We start from the raw sequence: 20,575 nt of genomic DNA, 5'->3' as shown, positions 1-20,575 counted from the left end.
AATGCAATCAAATGTTGTGTGTGGTTGCCAGCATTCAGGCGGCAAAACGGTCTTTTTGAACGACTGTAGCATCGAAACGACGCTCCAACGAGAAAAATGTTACTGAAAAAAGTTGTTTGTTTTGATGTCCTTTATACGTTTCCGTGGTCCGTGGGTGCCATTAAAATGACACCCTGTATATATATATATATATAATATATAATATATAATATATAATATATATATATATTAGTTAATTTAAGTTGCTGTATTCGGCCTCTTTACATTAATAGTGATGAAGATGAACGAATTAAACATGAAACGAAAAAACACATCAGGCACGTAGCCAGGTGAAGGACTCGGGGGGCTGAAACCCCCCTCCCCAAAATCCTACAAATATCTAATTTAAAAAGTGTATAGTGGTAATTAATTTTACTTCATTAGCAGGATTATACACCTTGCATAATACGTTGTAATAATCTGAGATTCATCTTCAGGACTTATAACCCCACTGTTTCAACTTTATGTGGCGGCTGCTAATAAGGGATGATCCCCATCCCGAAATAAAATTCTGGCTCTGGCCTGCAATGATTCGAACTTTTAAAACCTGTCATTTCGAGTTCGGAAAGGGATTTTTTTTTTATCATTCATAGGGAATTTCTTTCTGAGCCAGGAACCCAACAACAGAAGTTTGGCACGTGAAACTGAATGCGTGTAGTCGTTGGCTTCGTGCTGTGCTTCGTGTTTATTATTTATTTAGGTGTTAGTGTTTGTCGTGATAGTGCTGCGTTAAAGGGTAATGGATGTGATACAAGATTTGCTGGTGAAACCTTTTGGAACAAGATCTTTTCAGGAGAAGTTGCATATTGTTAATACAGGTAGTCCAGTGTCAGCGCTTGAACTTATTTCTACACACAAAGACAAAAATCGGGAATATGTGAGGCATTTTCGCAAGCAAATTATGACAAAACACCATGTTTGACAGGAAGTGTAAGTGTTAATAAGGTTTGGTTTTTTGTTGGCCGTGCTTACTTTTCGGGGCTGAAAAGAATGTATGGACGCGTGGCAGATACTGTAATCTTTGAAACGCTTGTGCCAAACATGAAAAATCCAAAAGTCACATAACTTCCTTTGTTAAGCTGCAATCTTTCGCACAGACACGTATTGACGTGCAAGTGGACAAACATCGTGCTTTGGATGTGGTACAGCACAAGTAATTGGATCCTGGAGTAAGTTGAATTTTGCCCTTAAATTAATATTGCGGGTTTTTATTTCACTAGTGCACGTCTTTCATTTTATATTTCACAGGTTGTTTATTTATAGCTTTATCATACTGTCTTGTTTTATTATTTGAAATTCTACACGTATATTAAACTGCAATAACGAGAATTAATTGATTGTGGTCGTAGCAATAAGACAAACATTCTGACACAACATTCCTAAATCCAATATGGATCCTGACATAAATTGCATTGAAACTTTTGGAGTTTGGAGTTACCCACTCGTTAGAACCAGCATACGCCACTGCAAGACTGTAATATATTTACAGATATATTGCAGCGGTAAAATTATCGATAATATATAATATAGGATCACACCCGTTAAAACCCAGAATGCCCAAAGACAGCACTGTGTCATGGCGAAGAAGTGCCGCCATTAAATAAGCACAGCCCCTGCTGCCTTGCAGGGAGGGGAGGGATCCCCAAAGGCTAAGGGAAGGATTCCCTGACAGAAAACCAAGGGGTAGGAAGGGCTCCGAAGGCAAAGCAACACCAACCTACCTAGGGGAGTAAACCTTAAATCCTGGTCCTCCAGGTTGGGGGTTGGGCGTAGGGTTAACTCCCCTACCCCGTCAAAAGAACTTGTTACGGATACCACAAGATTGCCTCGGAGGAGATCGGATAATTTGTTGACCCGGTGAAAGAAAAGGCTAATGAGAAGGAAAACCGATATAATGCTTGCAACCTGGAATGTAAGGACATTGAAGAGACCAGGAAAGCTGAGAGAAATAAGAGAAGAAATAGAAAAGTATGGAGTGAAAGTGTTAGCATTACAAGAAACCCATTGGAAAGGACAAGGAATGATAACGTCTGGAAAACATATACTGATGTATAGTGGAGGAGAAACTGGTAATAATGGTACAGGTTTCCTAATCCAAAAGTCTATCAAACCAAATATTATTAACTTTACAGCAATTAATGATAGGATGTGCTCAATCAGAGTTAAAGCAAAATTCTTCAATATCACATTGTTTTGTGTGTATGCCCCCATAGAAGAAGCAGAGGAGGAGGAGGAGGAGGAGAAGATGCTTTTTACTCAAAATTAGAAGAAGAAATAAATCATGTACAAAGCCACGATGTAAAAATCATACTAGGGGACTTAAATGCCAAAATAGGAAGAGAAGAGATGTACAGAAGCATAATTGGGAAAGAAAGCCTGCATGAAGTAAGCAATGATAACGAATGAGATTGATAGACTTTGCAAGCAGTACGGAAATGGTAATTAAAAGTACTTGGCTTCCACGAAAATACATAAAAAAGGAGACCTGGGTGTCTCCAGGCGGCCACACAAAAAACCAAATAGATCATGTTATAATAGACAGGAGACATGCCACAGATATTATGGAGATCACAGACCACCATCTAGTGAGAATCAAGTATAGACAGAAAATTGATGTGAAAAGATCAAAAAAGGAAAGTAAGAACATGAAACATAATGTAGAGGAACTCAGGAATGCCAGAGTAAGAGAGGAATACCAAGAAAAACTCATGGAGGCACTAGAAACAAAAAAAGGATATATGGGAGAAAGGAGAACTAGAATGTAAGTGGGAAATATTAAAAACAGTAATAGGTAATGTAGCAGAGGATACATTGGGAAAGAAACAAAACAAGAAGAGAGAACAGTGGTTTGATGAAGAATGCTCAATATTAATACAGGAGAGAAAATATGCCAGAAAAAGGATGCTTCAACGGAGAACAAGACAAGTAGTGGAAGAATATAGGGAAAAGAGGAGAGAAGCAGATAAGACATGTAGAGCCAAGAAAAGACAGTTTGAGAGAAATAAAATAGAAGAGTTAGATGAAATGAAAGATAGAAATGAGGTACGAAAGTTTTATGAGAGAACAAGAGATCTGAAGAAAGGATACCAACCCAGAGCAGTTTTCTACAATGATAAAGGAGGAAACCTCATTGGAGACAAAAGAAAGATGGCAGGAGTATTTCTGTGAATTACTTAATGGAACCAATGAGGAGGGTAAAGAAGAGGGGAAAAGAGATGAAGAAGAGGAAGAAATAAGTGAGGTAGAGATAATACCAACTTTAAAGGATGTAAAAGATGCAATAAAGTCTCTAAAGAATAATAAAGTGCCAGGAGAAGATGGCATAGAATCGGAGCTGTTGAAATATGGTGGAGAGGGAGTGAAGAAGGCCATATATGAAGTGATGGAAGAAGTTTGGATAAAAGAAGAAATGCCCAGAGACTGGACAGTAGGAATAATATGCCCGATACATAAGAAAGGGGATAAAGCTAAGTGTGAAAACTACCGCAGGATAACACTACTGGATGGAACTTATAAAGCATTTGGTAAAATTTTAGCAACACGATTGGAAGATTGGATGGAAAGAATCATGGGAGATTACCAAGCAGAATTTAGAAAAAATCGCTCCACGATGGACCAGATATTTTTACTGCGCCAAGTGCTGGAGAAGTTCTATGAGTATAACAAAGAACTTCACCAACTATATGTCAATTTTAAAAAAGCATACAACAGCTTGGAAAAAATTTGATCTACAATATAATGAAAAAGTTTGGAATCCCAAGGAAATTGATGAGACTGACAAAAATGACAATGAAAACAACGGAATGTAAAGTCAGAGTTGAACAGGAAATGACAAACATGTTTAAAGTAGAGAAAGGACTGAGACTGGGAGATTTACTTTCTACAATACTATTTAATTTAGCATTGGAAAAAGTAATCCAACAACTACCAATCAACCCTGGAGGAACAATATTAAATGGACTAACACAAATAGTAGCATATGCAGATTATGTAGCTTTAATAGCAAGGAATAAGCCAGCTATGGAAGAGAGTTATCAAGTATTAGAAGAGAAAGCTCAAGAACTAGGACTGGAAGTGAACACAAATAAAACTAAATATATGAAGATGGGAGATAGAGAAGGAGGCAGAAGAGAACCTTACATAAGAATAAATGGGAAAGAATATGAAAGAGTGGAAGCCTTTAAATATTTGGGCTCAATAATAACAGCAGATAACAAGACAGCTACAGAAATACAGATAACAAGTGGAAATCGATGTTATTTTTCTTTGCAAGATGTGTTTAAATCTAAGAATGTTAGTAGGTTTGGTTTGGTTTGAGTTGCTGTTTTAAGTCCACTTTGTGCACAGTAAGGCTAATCGGGACTGGACCTACAGTTTAAAGTGGGATCTGAACCACTTGTGCCTCCACCGGGTATCGAACCCGGGACCCTTTGATTACAAGGCAAAGATGCCATGGGGGAGGCCCGAATGTTAGTAGGAACACAAAAATTAAAATATATACAACAATATTAAGACCCATAGTAATGTATGGTTCAGAAAGTTGGGTGATGTCGGTAAGAGAGGAATATTGGTTGTTAAGGTGGGAAAGGAAAATACTGAAAAGGATATTTGCAGCGGTAAGAGATAAAGAGGGATGGAGAATGAGAACAAATATGGAAGTACAGGAATTGTTTAACCAGCCAGATATTGTAGTGAAGATCAAACAGGGTAGAATACGATGGGCTGGGCATGTTCAGAGGATGGAAGAAGCACGAGTTGTGAAGAAAATATTCAATGGAAAACCAGAAGGGAGAAGGAGAAGAGGTAGGCCCAGGAAAAGATGGATAGAGGACGTGGAAGAGGACCTAAGAAGATTAGGAGTTAAAGGATGGAGAAGGAAAGCAGAGGATCGAGATGAATGGAGAGAGGTAGTCAGGAATGCCAAAGACCTACATGGACTGTAGCGCCGACCAGTAAGTAAGTAAGTATATAATTTAAATATCAATAATTTTACCAATAAACTTGTACATCGATATGCCTATATCGGCCGATACCGATAGAGTGCTGATTAATCTGTCACATCCCTAACTTATTTTAATTTACAGAGTAATTAAAGAAAGTAACACCAGAAGGAAAATAATAGAAACATCAGTTTGAGTGCTAAGACCTGCCAAGCAGCTCTTCCTTGAGTGACAATTAGTCAGCACATCAAGTCCATCTGGCTTTCGAGACTGGTGTCCACAATTTTTACTTTCAAGGAGTAACCATTCAGGTATACAGGATCTCTATAGAGTAGACAGTTTCATTATTGTTCTCAGTAATCTTATTCCTCCACATATTAACCCTCCGTCATTCGCATCCTCATTGCAGCACAAATGTCCTGCACGCGGCACTCAGTGCCGCCTCATCAAAACCAACGTTATTTACGTGAATTATTGATGCAAATCAAGGTAGAATTACACTAGCACCTACTGGAAATCAGGCGAATTATAATAATAATAATCCTTTGCACTACAGCCCATCAAGGGCCTGGGCATACCTACCGACTGCCGGTCTCCCTCCCACACTTTCTCTCGTCACCTCTAAGCGTGGAGATCTTCAACCAGTATTGGAATAGTCGGGGGGTCAGCCCGACGTATCCCCAGCCGTTATAGTAGGTCGTCTCGACCGGATTACGCTCACTCACTCGGAGCTTCCCAATTTCCTCACGATGGTGGGTTGCCACCGGCCCTATACGTAGGCCGAATAAATTCCGACCAGAGCCGGATTCGAACCTACGCCGTACCGCAGCGAACGATCTCAAGACAAGTGAACGCCTTAACCCGCTCGACTACGGAGGAGGATCAGGCGAATTATACATGAACGAAAACATGTCCATTTCGGATAATTTTATCAGCTATTAAAATAAAAGTAAAAAAAAAAAGAATTGAAAGAGTCTCATAGAATTACAAGCTTAGACTCTTAAAGCAAATGCACCAAAATATTATTCTAATAGTAATAAAACTTTGCCATATAATGAAGGCACTAAATTAACTCACCATTCACAAAATTATGAAAGCAAAAAATGTTCTACGTATTTTTTAAAAAAAATACAACATATTTTTTCAAAAAATTTCAAGGTATTTTTCAAATCTAATTGCAATCGTACAACTTATATGGGTGCAGAAAGGAACTATATGTTCCAAAACTCTGTCAAAATCTTACTCACTCGCAGAAAAAGAAATCAAATGAAGAAAACACAACTCTAAGAAACTAGTTTTTCTTGTATGTACGCATTGCTTGCATGATAGAATTATTTTCCTGTAGTTTACGGTTATTACAAGCATAAGAAAACAGTTTTTTCTTTGTGACGTTTCAGGAGCGTATCTTTAGTCAAAATGAAAATAAATGTCTGATGAAAGGAGCGTGTGTTCTCCTGAAACGTCACAAAGAAAAAACTGTTTTCTTATGCTTGTAATAACCGTAAACTACAGGAAAATAATTCTAAGAAACTTACAAAATATTTAAAAAATGTTCAAACATCAATTTGTTTCATGTACTCTTACGAGGTATATGCAAGAAAGGACATACTGACTCAAATATAAGGAACCGAATGTTGTCACTTTTCAATATTGATATTTTGACAACTCCGACATTTTTTATGGGTACTACAATGGTTTCTGCATTCAAATAATTTGCATTACGAACAACGTTCCGTGGTTTAATTATTCTTATTTCCCACAAATTCATGGCTGGCGTGCTGTGATTTAAGATATGAAATGTTCCCGCGTGCGGTACTGAGTGCTGCCAAAGGGAGACCAGTCACTTCAGAGGCTTGTAACCAACTGAAAGAACGACAGAAAAAAGGTGTCAACGCCTCTATGTTTTCGGGGGAATAGTGAAGATAAGTTACATAGTGTTTTCCAGACCATTATTGCGCTTGTAAGGAAAATACGGTGGCATGTGGGTTACGGAGCTCATTTTATATTCATATTTGTTTATTTCAGGTACAACCATAATAGTGAGTAACATTTTCAAATCATTGCCTGTTCGGAAGCAGCTGTATAGCTCATCAAAGAAACTGGCCGAAGAACTCAGGAAGATTGAGAGTTTGGTTAAATTCTATTCTGTCATCAACCCGAATTTAAGAGTCACCTTTTGCCACAACAAATGCTTAATTTGGCAGAAAAGCTCTGTCTCATCTTTGAGACAGGCAATGATGCAGGCTTTTGGTCACAGCATTGTAGCTCAGTTAGATGATCTCTCCTGGAAATCTAGAGAGGTAGGTGACACACTTGGATTTATGTATGGGAATTTATTGAATTTTTAATATTGGAACAACTATCGGAAACAATTTAAATACAATGGAGCACCGAATTTACATTTCCAGATTTTACATTTTCTTGCATTATACATTCAATCTTGATGGTCCCAACATAACAAAATGTTATAAAAGTTTCCTTGATTTGACATTTTCGTGCATTTTAATTATTTTACAGCATGGTCCCTGAAAAACGTAAAATTGAGGTTCCACTGTATTGCTTTCAGTCTAATGGTAAATGGTATTGCTGCCACACATGTAAATTTTTTGTTGATAACCAACAGATGTTTGCATCTTCTTGCTTTCCACATATTTTTAGTCATGTAACAGAGCATAAAACTTTTTTTTGACATGAAATCAACTTATCTTCATTGATTTTGATCCCCCTGAAGTCGTATCTGCTGTTAGATTTTTTTGGCACTGTTTGACTTTAATTCTGATATGAAATATAGTAATTGCACATATAAATATGTTAATGGACAAAAGGTAACATTTGTGATGAGTATTGCAATGTAGTAATATGTAATGCAACATACTTGGAATGGAATATCGAACAAAATAATATGCTTTGAATTGAAGGAATTATGGGACAATTTCGGTACTATATTGGTATCGACTAATATAGGCATATCTTTTGTGTTGCAGTCATCTGGTAACATATCTTTATCAATGAGGCCAATAGACCATTCAGGTTCTTCAAGGGCCATGTAGAATATTATATTGGATCAGTGGAATATCAATTATCACTGTTGGCAATTTTTATATTGCTATCAGTCAAAATTTCATATTGGTCCATCCCTAGAAGGAATGAAAGGAATTTACAACAAATAAAATTGAAGCCCCAAATATAAAATCTACATATATAGATCTGATAATTGACGTTGCTTCTTTTCAAAAGATTGTCAGTCTCAGCAATTGACCCGAAAGTGCATTGCCAATCTTCCGCCATCATCATGAACTCTATCCACCATCTCATCAGAAGCTCAGGTATGAGGTCACCCAGTACGAAGGTCACCTTGGAGCTTGTTTATGCTGATCAGCACAAACCTTGTTCAAAAGCTCTCAGTTTGAATCTGAAGATCAAAGAAAGCATCTCATAATGCAAAGTGAATTGGACTTTATCATAGATGATTGTGTGTCTGTATCTGTAGGTAGACTGTCTGACATCAATAAAAAATCATAGTAATTTAATGTGTAGAAATTATACCGAACCATCAGGCTTAGTAGCTCAGTTAGAGTCCCAGATTGAATACCTGGTTAAAATAGTTTTTACCTTCTTTGCAATAAATTAATACAATTAGTCATACTTATTTCTATTTTTTTCCTGTGTTAAAGAAGGCTATACAAACAAATGTTGTGTGAAAAATAATAAGTGCATGATATGGTAACATGTTTCAGAATATTTAATCAAATTGTTATGTCAATATTTCTTATTTTTAGTCAACAGTTGAAATGCTCATTCCGAAGAAGAAAGGAAACATTTCACAGTTGTGTCATGCAACATCAGACTGCATGCTTGTTTTCATAAACAAGAGGCCTGTGCATGACAAACAAATAGAAAAGGTAGGTAGTATCTTATGTATATTTATTTGTTACTTTCACATTTCTGCCTACTGTTAGTAAAAAGTGATTGTAGAATGCTGTAATCAATGGAGAGAAACCACATATAACACTTTCTTAAATGCTCAAATAACTACTGTCCTACCAGAAGCTGGCTCTTCCCAACCATGCATTGCTTTTATGTATTCTCGTCTCCTTGCAAAATCTGCCTGGGAATCAAAACTGGCCTATCTATTCAATCCTAACAGAAAACTGAAATTTAATTTTGTGTTGTGGGAAACTTATTGATTAATATAGCCCACGTTTATTCTATTTATTCATTGTACATACCCATTATTCACTTATTGGTAACTAATAAGTTTTCGTGAGTGAATTTGATGACAGTGTTATTTCAGTTGTGGTAATGCATTATTTCCAATGTACATAAAAGGATGCAAGTAAAACATTGACACATTTATTAAGGAGGTCAATGAACCATTCAGGTTCTTCAAGTGCCATTTGGAATTTTATATCTGATCAGTAGAGTATCGGTATTGGTCAAAATTTCATATCTGCCCATCCCTAGTATATATTAATGCATGATCTTGTTGCTAATAACTTTTAATTTCATTTTGCAGGTTTTGATGCAGCACGTTAGTCGTCATTTTGAAGTTCCTCCACACAGACATCCTACAGCTTTAGTATGCATTGAAGTTGAGCCTAGCGATGTAGACGTTAACCTTGAGCCCAATAAAACAAAAGTTTTCTTGAGATCTCAGGTAAGGAATAATATTAATTCTGAACCGATGGTGCAGATGATACACAAGATGCCAGCTGCTATGTTTGTGGAGTTGGATTGTCCAGGGGAATATGTGGGAAAACAAAGAGCGAAAATAGTGTGCAAAAAAAATATTTTTATGATTATACTACAGTGCTTTAAATGTTCTGATAATTTCATAAGTGATTCAAAGAATATCTTCCATATGCCATAGTTGTACAGTGAAGTGAAGTAGAGTTAAGTAATCAGCAGTTAAAGTTGCTATCATGATTTTTATTTAAAAAAATATTTTTTGTTGATTTTTTATTTAATCGAATTTTTTATTTAAATTGATTTTTTTGATTTAAAAAATGCTTAAAATTGCTTGTATAGTTTTTTTGGCACCATACATATGTTTTTTATAGAAAGGCTTTTTCCGGTAAACTGCCCTGTAAAATATTTGAACAGTTTGATTAAAGCAAATAAAAAATATATCTAAATATACATTTTTCTGTTTCTGATACTGTACTCAACAAACTTACATTGTGAGGGAGATGCATTTCAAGTTGTCAGGCACAGTGTGAACTCCACAAAAAACTTTGGAAATCACGCATGAAACATTCCGATCTACTGTTATCAAGTTTTTGTGGAGTTCGCAAAGTGGCATAGTGGAGTTCTCTGGGGCCCCCCTGCAATTAAAATATTGGGGCCCCTGAGTGAAAAAAGAATGTTGAGAAGATGCCAGAGTGGGACGGATGCACAATGGTTAGCTCGGCGCCCCTCAGTTGTAAAATATATTAACTTTTACCGCAAATACTCTGCCTTCCCATTTTTGTCATCGACTCAGGATAGATATCAGTGTGGTAGTTTCTCAGAACTAAATAAGGATGGTCTGAATCTCTGTTAAATAACTAAAAGAAGAAATTAGAAATATTTTCTCTTACTTCAACGCAGTGGCACAGCCAGGATTCTTTTTTTTTTTCTTGAGGATTGGGGAGGCTTCACACAGTCAAATATTTTGTTCGTGATCCTTTGTATTCTTTGTTCGAAACCTTTTTTACAAATTAGGTTACATAATACATACATTAAAAAAATACTGTTTGGGGAAATTGTTTAAAGGGTACTAAACACACTTTGAGGTGGATGCATCTTCAGCCCCAAAAGCCATCCCCTGGCTATGCCAGGCCAAGATTCATCGTAAGAGTTGCTCACATTAGCCTTATAATACTAATAGTGAGTTATATACTCAAACAAACTTAGCATTTCAGTCATGGGGGTTGAACTGGACCTGTAGATTGTTGATAGAGAGTGACTTATCATCAAAAGGTAAATTTCAATCTGCTACAAAGAAATAGCAGCTGATATGGTTCGGGGTGAAGGACTTGGTAATGAGGATTAATAACCAGACGGTGAACAATTAATACATTTAATATACACTGGACGTTATGTCCGAAGCATTCAAATACATTGAACCATGATATAACAAACATTACACAGAATATATCTGCTTATGATTTTTCTTCTTCTTGCCGTGAAGACTAAGCCTTGTAGCCATACCTAGACCGTATCATCCCTCCAGGTGTCCCATAAAAAAATCAGATATGCTGATGACCGTATCGATCTGGTGGGCGGCGAACCCTGGTAGACCTTCTCGGAGATGAGTGAGGTGTGCTAGGACCTGGTCCTGGGTATCCGGCTCTGCCTGGGATAGGTTCTGGTACTGTTCCACCGGGGTTGGCTGAATTTCTATTTGGTATCGTAACGTTGAAGTCGTCGTCATCTGCAGTGTCACGTGAAACACGTCTCTTCAACCACCTGGGATGTACCACTCGTTTGATTCCATCTTCCAACATTATCTCGTAGAGGATGCTATCCCCAATTCGACGAATGACAACTCCTGGGATGTAATTTGGAGTACCGTGCTTAGGTGATTGAACCCAAACTGCTGAGTTGATGGTGAAAGTACCATATCTCGACGAAGAATCGTTCTGAAACTTTGCTGACTTCCTCGGCTTGAACGGAGATTCACTCGACAGAGGCAGATTGTTTGGTTCCCACCAAAATCTGGGTCGGTGTTTCAAGACCGAAAGTGCCGGCAGGCTTCCTTTTCCACCCAGTCGCGTGTTCCGAAGGATGAAAAGAAGGTTGGCGATCCCCATATCAAGTTCAAGCGTGCTGAGATTGGGTTTGTCAGTTATAAGCTTGACAAGAGCGGTTTTGACAGTACGAACGTATCGTTCGGCTAAGCCGTTGCTAGGACTGTGATAAGGTGGTGAAGTAACATGTTTGATGCCATTCTTAAGGCAGAAGTTGCGAAATTCGAGAGAAGTGAACGTTGGGCCGTTGTCGGATACGATAGTATTTGGTATCCCTAGCGTGGCGTAAGATTGCATAAGCCAGCGGATCGTTTCCTTTGTGTCCAATGTGTGTACAGGCCATACTTCCGTCCACTTGCTGAAGGCGTCTACTATCAGTAGGAACTTACGCCCTGCAAAGAAAAAATGGTCTATATGCCATCTCTCGTTCACATACGAAGCGAGAGGCCATGAAGAATCGGGTCCGTTTCGGACCTTAGGAGCGTTTGCTCGGCATGTATTGCAGCTCGCTACAAAATCCGTAATCTCTGCTGACATGCCTGGCCACCAAAATCTGGATAGACACAACTCTTTCATACGAGTTGAACCTATGTGTCCATCGTGTAAAACTCTAAGAACTTCATTCCGTTTAACTGTGGGAATGATAAGTCTACCCGACCACATGAGCGTTCCCTGCTCGTACGTTAGGTGAGCTCTTCTTTCGAAGAAAGGTGCGAGCTTCTTCCGTTCGGTAGACGTGTCGTGTTGATCTGGCCAACCATTTACTACACAGGAGACAACTAATGAGAGCAGTGGGTCTTCTGAAGTGGCGTTCTGTATTGAGTCTCGAGAAAGAGGAGATACAGCGTCTTCAATGGACCCGAAATATGCATGAAGTTCTTCTTCTCCAGCTGGTATTGTGTCACGTGTTTGCGTAGGCAACCTGCTTAGCATGTCAGCTACTTCTACCTTGCTGGAATGAATTATATTATATCGGTATGAAGATAAAAGTAGAGCCCATCTCATCAATCTATTGGATGAATGTTTCGAAATGGCTCGATCCGGAGAAAAGATAAACTTTACAGCACGTGCGTCTGTAACAATCTCGAACTTGGATCCGAGTAAAAATTTGTGAAATCGCTTGATTCCGTGAACTATGGCTAGAGCTTCTCTCTCTACCTGGGAGTATCTGCGCTCCGTCTCACTGAAGGTGGTAGAAGAGCAGGCGATGGTCTGTAGACCGCTTTCAACTCGATGACACAATTGCGCGCCACAGCCGAAAGGAGATCCATCGGTGATAAGTACAACTGGCTTTGTTGGGTCGAAAGGTACAATAGGATTTACCTCTCGAAGTTCCGCCATGATGCTGTCGAACTCGTGTTGACAGTTATCGTCCCAGTTCCAAGAGACGTTTTTCTTGAGTAAAGAAAGCAAAAAGTGAAGTTTCGAAGCTAAGTTGGGTACAAACTTTCGATGAAAGTTGATCATCCCGATGAAGGAACGTAATTGTGATTTGTCTTGAGGTGGTGGAGAATTTAAGACGGCCTCCAAGTTCTTGTTTGACGGCCGTATACCAGTGACGTCAATTTTGTATCCTAGGTACTCGATAGATGAGGTTAGGAATTGGCTTTTGCTCGCGCACGCTTTGACATTGTGTTTGGTCAGACGATTCAGGACATCACACGTGCGTGTGAAGCATTCTTGCAATGTTTCACCTCCGATGATGACGTCATCAAAGTAGAAAGAAACTCCGGGAATGTCATCTAGAATCTTCGCTAGGACCATTTGAAACAGATCTCCACTTATGTTTATGCCAAAAGGTAGTCTGTGAGGTTTATATAATCCCCAAGGTGTGTTGACGACAGTGATGTGTTTTGCAGCTTCAGAAAGTTCCAACTGTCCGTAAGCCATTTGAAGGTCAATTACCGTAAAGTATTTACACCTGGCCAACTTAGAGAAAATATCCTCGACTCTAGCAATGGGAAACTTGACGTTTTCAGTCATTTTATTCACCGTTCCTGAGAAGTCAGTGCAGAGACGAAGTGAGCCATCTTTCTTGGTAACAACGACAAGTGGTGAGGCCCAATCAGAATATTCGACAGGTTCCATAACCCTACTTTCACTAGATTTTGAATAGAATCCTGAACACGGTCTCGAATACCGTAAGGAACTTCGTAATGTCTACGAAATATCGGTGCAGAGTTGGATCTCAGTGGTATATCGACCAAATAAGGTGTAACGGGCTTGGACAAATCACCATCAAAGATTTTCTCGTATCTAGAAGAAATTTCTCGCCTTAGGTCGTCGGCACCAGCGCTAGTAATAGTACCTTGTACTGTGTTAGTTGAAAGAACACTGGCTGTAACTAATAATCGCCTCCAAGATGGTTGAATAATGTCCAACCATGTACGACCGATCAATGGATATAAAAGTTTCTCCTGACAGAGAAAGACAGGTAAAGTATAATCCCTATTGTCTAAGTATAGTTTGACGGATGTTTGTGCTGTAACACGAACATATCCTTCGTTTACACCTCGTAATCGTAGGCTAGAATTACATTTAACATAGTGTGGAAACAACTGATCAAAATACTTCTTGTTGAAAAGAGTAACAGCAGACCCAGTATCTACTTCACATTTAACAATACACTTATTGATTTGGAGATTTATTGTGAAGCTGTCCGAACTGATTTGGTGCTCCAAAATGTGTTGAGTAGAAGTAACCAGTGTGGAACGACGACTGAGCGCACAAGCGTTGAGATGGTTGAAGCTGAACGTAGACAACTCATCGGGTGTTGTGCTCCGTGAGGTTGAACTGGACGTTCTATTCACGGCTCTATCTTTTTGCTTCTTTCTGCATCGTATATTCCAATGGCCTTGTCGTTTGCAGTAGCTACAGATTGCGTTTCTTGCCGGACATAGACCTTGTGGGTGATTCTTTGTGCAGTTGCCGCACTGGGAGTGAGGATTTTGCTTGGTAGCAGTTGAGTTCTGAGGTTGATTCTGGCTGTTCTGCTTCATTTCTCCCGGGCGTGAACTCGTCGAAGGGTCTGTGTGGCGATCTGGATTCATCCGCGTCAAATTTCTTGAGCTGGTGGCAAAAGTCACAGAATCTGCATTGTACTTATTTGAGAATAATTTAATTTCTCGTTCTAATAATTCACAATGCAAAGCAATTTCTTGACATTTAGCAAAGGAAAGATCACTTTCAGATAATAATCTTTTTCGAGTACTGTCAGATTGTACACCAACAAGAAATTGTTCAACAAGTGCCTCATCTAAATACTGCTCATACGCACATTTGGCTGCTTGTTGTTTGATTCTCACTACGAATTGAGTAACTGATTCTCCTTGAGATTGAATACAATTTCGAAACTTGAACCTCTCTGTAAACTTGTTGGTTTTGGGCCTGAAGTGCTGAACCATTTTGTCGTGAATGACAGCATATGTTAGATTACATGGCATTTCAGGAGCCGTAATATTGCGAAGTACTTGGAAAGCCTTAGGACCAATGACTGCTAATAGAACTGCTGCTTTTCTTTCATTTGCCACATTCTGGGCGAGACAGAGTTGATCAAAACGCATGAAATAACTCTCGATATCTTCATTTTCTTCAGCAAATTCGCTGAATGTAATGTTGAGAGCCATGTTATCGAAACTTTAAATTACATTAACTGATAGAAATCACTGGCATGTATGAAAGTTACGATGTGTAACTGAAACTTGCATGTAGAAAATTAGCAAACTTAAACGTTACATGTAAGACCGTCTTGTTGATTTGCTACAGAAATCTTACTTGTTATAATCCCGTGCCGATAAAGTCATCCTGACGATACGATTAGAATCCTTCAAATTTTCTATATCCTGTCCACAGCGCCAAATTGATATGGTTCGGGGTGAAGGACTTGGTAATGAGGATTAATAACCAGACGGTGAACAATTAATACATTTAATATACACTGGACGTTATGTCCGAAGCATTCAAATACATTGAACCATGATATAACAAACATTACACAGAATATATCTGCTTATGATTTTTCTTCTTCTTGCCGTGAAGACTAAGCCTTGTAGCCATACCTAGACCGTATCAGCAGCGGACTCCAGTCTTGAGAGATAGATAATAAAGTGGCGATGGAACTTTATTCACTGAAAATGTGTCACCCATTTAAATGCTGATTGGAAAGACTGGACGACCCCCCCCCTCCCGCCCCTTCCTCCCAAAGGAAAAAGGTTGTTGCCGCATGGGCACTATTTCATATTGGTGTTAGTGGACCTCAATATTATAATTCATAATTTTAACCATGCCATTTCTTTTCGATAAACCACTGATATTTATTAAAGACTTTTCATGAAACAAGAACCATTTTGTTAATAGATCATCAGTGCTCGAAGAGTGTGTGTGTGAGGTGGCACGGGAAGTATAAGGGACATGGGGGATGCTATTCCCTCAGCTAAGAAAACATTCATGAAGCATCCCCCCACGTGGATAATTTGCATAAGCATCCTCTTCCCCTAACTCGAACAAGGAAATTCGCCACTGGGAATTTTCACTTCGAGCACTGTATCCGCTGTATACCCTGCGTGGTGAAGTAAGGGGTACTGTCCCTGGGCTCCACCTCCTGAGGTTTTGGGCCCCTTTGAAGTAAAACGTAACAGGCGTGTACAATGTGGTAAATTTATCCCAGATCTTATTTCAATTTCATATTGAGGCTTGGGGCCCCTTTGAAAATATTTGGTGGGAAGTTACATTTTAAATATCATGTGTAAAACTAATATTACTGGTAAAAGAAGGTCATGAATTATCAAGTTTGTTTGTTTACGTATTGTGTAGCAATAAGGCATAGACTGGTTGAGCCACTGAATCTCTACTCGATTCATAACTGTCCTACACTACACTATTTTTACGACAAACTGCGTAGCTATAAAGGTATGAGATGAGAGAATTTTCCTATCTATTTCCATCTGTGAGGAAGTAAGTTAATTCTGCATTTTGGATGACACCCATATGTCACAGTTGCCCGGGCCCCTCTGGCTGAGACAATACGCCACTGTTTATTATTGCAGGCGTCATCATATGTTATGTTACTGGGAACCAGATTTCTGATTCGCAAATAATTTTTTTAAATAAGCAACACTATGTGTTGAATTTTTTCGATTATGTACAATTTCAGGAGCACACAGAGAGAAAACATTACACTTCCGGGTCCCCCTGCAGTGCAGAGGTTGTGTGTAGGGGGGGGGGGCAGCCGCTACGCCACTGAGTTCGCACTGTGCCTGACAACTTGAAACGCATTTCCCTCACAATGTACGTTTGTTGAGTTCGCCCTTCGTACCCGCAATGAAACTATAATAATTTCCGTAACATTTCTTCTGAAAACATTCTGGATGTACTATATAATTGTAACTGAAAATATTTTTTAATAGTCTTTGTAGCTGAATTTTGGCAATTTTGTTTAATGATAGTTTGCAAAATACCACCTGCCATGTTTATTTACCGTTTAATGATAATGGCACTATTTATTCATGTTTAACATGATTAGTATTTTTTATATTATTCCACACAAAATGTTTGCCTATAAACATTATTGAATTTTAAATCAAGAGAAATGTAAGTGTGTTTACAGTTTACATATTACATTTCCTTTAATATGAACTTCACGTTATCAGTACATATATTTTGTTTTGTTTCTTGTAGCTTAATAAACACCATTAAATGATCACGAGATTAATGTACTTTCACCAAAAGTGATTCTGATATCTACAAAATCCTTATATATATTATTCTATAAATTATATTTAATTAAGTGATTTAAATCAGTAATTTTTAAAAATATTTTTTAAAAAATCACCTGATTTTATTTAAATCAATCCACCTGGGTTGCTATGCTTGCAAGTACCACATAAGTGCCACCACCTATTTGAGATATGTGACAAGACTCAAAGAAACTAACGTAGGACAGTTGATACCACTTTGAAACAGTACTCATACCAATGCAAATATTCTTACTGATACCGATGGTTGAGAATTGTAATAATTAAAAGTTTCTCAAATTATTTGTAAATATTAGTATGTAATTATTCCACTCCAATTACATGCATCAATTTACCAAGAGTTTTTCTCTGAAATATTCAAGATTTGAATCAGAATATTTAAAAATATTTATGTAATTACAAAATTCAGCTTTGCACACAAAATATTTGGAAAATAAAAAAAACTTTGAGATTTGCATTATATCCAAGATAATTTGACTCTGCAGAAGTGTCATACAACAATTTTGTAGACCCTGAGTATTTGTTGGTATCGGTAAATAAACTTCTACAATATTTTCTGATACCAGTACCATGGATATCAGTTGGTACTGATACTTCAGCATCAGTACTGACTCAGCTCTAAAATCAGTTGATTTAAAATAGGTGGCTGCGATGGCACATGTGGCCATTTTGCACCCTTCAGTGTATACAGAGAAGTATCCCCTTATCTAAAATTCTTACTTAAAAGTTTAAAACAAGGGATGGAAGGAGCCCCTTGAGAGAGGTTAAGTGTGTGAGGTTTTAAAGGGACCTGCACAAGAAGAATAAGCCTAACACTTAATACACCATTTCAGACACGATACATTTGAGGGTCCAGCTCTTGCAGCAAGTGACCATGGATGAGCAATTAAAATGAACAATAGTCCATTAAGTTATACATATAACTGCAGTGACCTCCCTGGTTGTGTAATGTTTAACCTCAGGCTTCAGAAAAGTATGAAATTGAGTTTTTCACTTTGAGTTTCCAAGTGTACATAAAACTCGGTGTACAGGTGTGAACTTCCCTTCATATTCATTTGTGGTTCTTCGCATGTAGATCCTGAAGATGTGTTGTATATATTTTCATTGGCATTGTACTATGCAGTAATTCTCATTCTTAATCCTTTTCCTTTCCAGGATACCATACTGGATAAATTGCACGCAATGCTTGGCAATTATTATGACACAAATCAACAAGATGGTAATCCTTCCGAAGCTATTGTTGAGAACAGTGCACCGAAAAATCCTGTGCTAGATACTACTAGCAGTGATACTGAAAGTAATAATTTTGATAATCAGGGGAAGAGTTTTGTGCATGTTCCTGAGAAAATTCCCTGTGACTATAAAGACGAGAAAACAGTTAAAAAAATGAGAACAAACAACTTCGTGCCCAACATTACTGTTAGTGAGATTCAGGAAGACAGAAGTGTTCACAGTAAGCTATCTTCAAGCTGTGAAAAGACTGTACCTGTTGGATTTGTGAATAAGTCGTGCAATGACAAAAATGGGGCTAGTGATGTGGTTGATGTGAATTTTAGCACAGCTTGTAATGTTCCCGTGCAGAATGGGGGTCCTATCAATAGTACTTTACGTGAGGAGTTAATTCTATTAGAAGATTCCATACCATTTGATGAGGTAGAGTTGCAGTTGAAAGCAGCGGAACTTGATTTACCAGTGCCTCCTACAAAGCAAATTAGTAAAGATGTTATCATATCAGATGATGCAAAAACTGACATCGCATTGCCATCAGTTAAAGATTCAAGTAATATGGATGCAGAAGAACCTGAAACGCCATTTGCAGTGCACAAAGATGGCAATGGAACTGCTTTGGGTCTTGTGGCAGTAGATGATTTTTCAGCAGAAGATTGGAGCAGGGGGAAAGTGACAACTAAAGATGGAAGTGCCGTTAAAGTATGTTATTCTCTACTTGGTACAGTCTGTATAAATGGTAGTTGTAGGTTTTTTTCAGAGTTTGAATGCTCTTCTGAGGGGTGACTGAAAATTTTTGAGCCACACCATGAAGGACGGGGTGAAAGTAATATGATAATCATAATCTCATTTGATGGCAATGCACTTCTTGCAGCAATGCTGCAATTTCCATATCACTTCTGAATAGAACATTTCCTCTTGCATGTGTAAAGAGAGCTCCACAGCTTGACGTTCTTTGAGCTTGGGAAAGAGTCTGAAGGAGCCATATCAGGTGATTAAGGTGGGCATACAGGAAGTTGCAAGCCTCACTCATGCATTTTGGCTACAGAAATAGCGAAGACATGAGCTGATACATTACCAACACAAAGCAACATCATTTTCCTGAGCATTCCCCACCTTTCTTTTACTTGATTGCATCCATCAGTTTGTCCAGAAATGATGCATAAAAGATATCCATTACAGTTTCACCCTTGTGCAGAAAAGTCAATTGACAAAACACCTTTCAGGGGTCCCAGGTTCGATACCCGGTGGACACACGAGTGGTTCGGATCCCACTTTAAACTGTAGGTCCAGTCCCGATTAGCCTTACTGTGCATAAAGTGGACTTAAAAACACCAAATCAACAAATCAACGACAAAACACCTTTCGAATCCCAGAAGATGGGATTTCCAGCTGATGCCATTGCCTACACCCCTCAACCCTGTGTTGTGAAACATTGCTTTGTTCTTTGTACTCGTGGTGAAAGTGGTGGACCAATGTCTCAACCATAGTTACCAGTTGTTATACAAAGCCATTTAGATTGGTCTCAAATGTCTGTAAATTTTGTTCGGATAGTTCTACCCTTTTGATTAACTGGTAACAATCTGGAAATCTAGCATGATGATATCTTATACAAGCCAAGAACTTTATTATTGATGTGCTGATCACATTTCTGGGATATCTTCAGAGCTTGAGTATCAGCAATTTTCCAACAATGTCGTGTGAACTTTATCCTCTGTCTCATCATATGTTGAGACGTAAGTTGACCCTACATGTCGGTCATCTTGAAGCTTGTTTATACCACTTTTAAGTTCTGCTACCCAGTGCTTGACTGTTGCATGTGGAGGGCATCTGTCCCCAGTGTAACCAGCATGTCTTCATGGACTTGTGGAGGTATTGGATCACA

At 38.4% G+C, this 20,575-nt stretch overlaps 1 protein-coding gene across 5 annotated transcripts in view; it reads left to right on the top strand.

The window, feature by feature from the left end:
* The window catches only part of LOC146003976 (PMS1 protein homolog 1-like), a 69,064-nt gene that overhangs the window by 12,381 nt on the left and 36,108 nt on the right, over positions 1 to 20,575 (top strand). For all 5 annotated transcript variants that reach the window (XM_083142544.1, XM_083142520.1, XM_083142528.1 and 2 more), the window contains exons 5-8: positions 7,005 to 7,279; positions 8,759 to 8,881; positions 9,496 to 9,636; positions 18,619 to 19,392. In XM_083142544.1, coding sequence (XP_082998670.1) covers positions 7,005 to 7,279; positions 8,759 to 8,881; positions 9,496 to 9,636; positions 18,619 to 19,392 — 1,313 coding nt within the window. The remainder of the gene's footprint in view (positions 1 to 7,004; positions 7,280 to 8,758; positions 8,882 to 9,495; positions 9,637 to 18,618; positions 19,393 to 20,575) is intronic.

This window comes from Lepisma saccharinum, chromosome 1, assembly GCF_977018435.1.
Source record: "Lepisma saccharinum chromosome 1, izLepSacc3.1, whole genome shotgun sequence".
Classification (NCBI taxonomy): domain Eukaryota; kingdom Metazoa; phylum Arthropoda; class Insecta; order Zygentoma; family Lepismatidae; genus Lepisma; species Lepisma saccharinum.
This window is presented reverse-complemented; position numbering and strand designations above follow the sequence as displayed.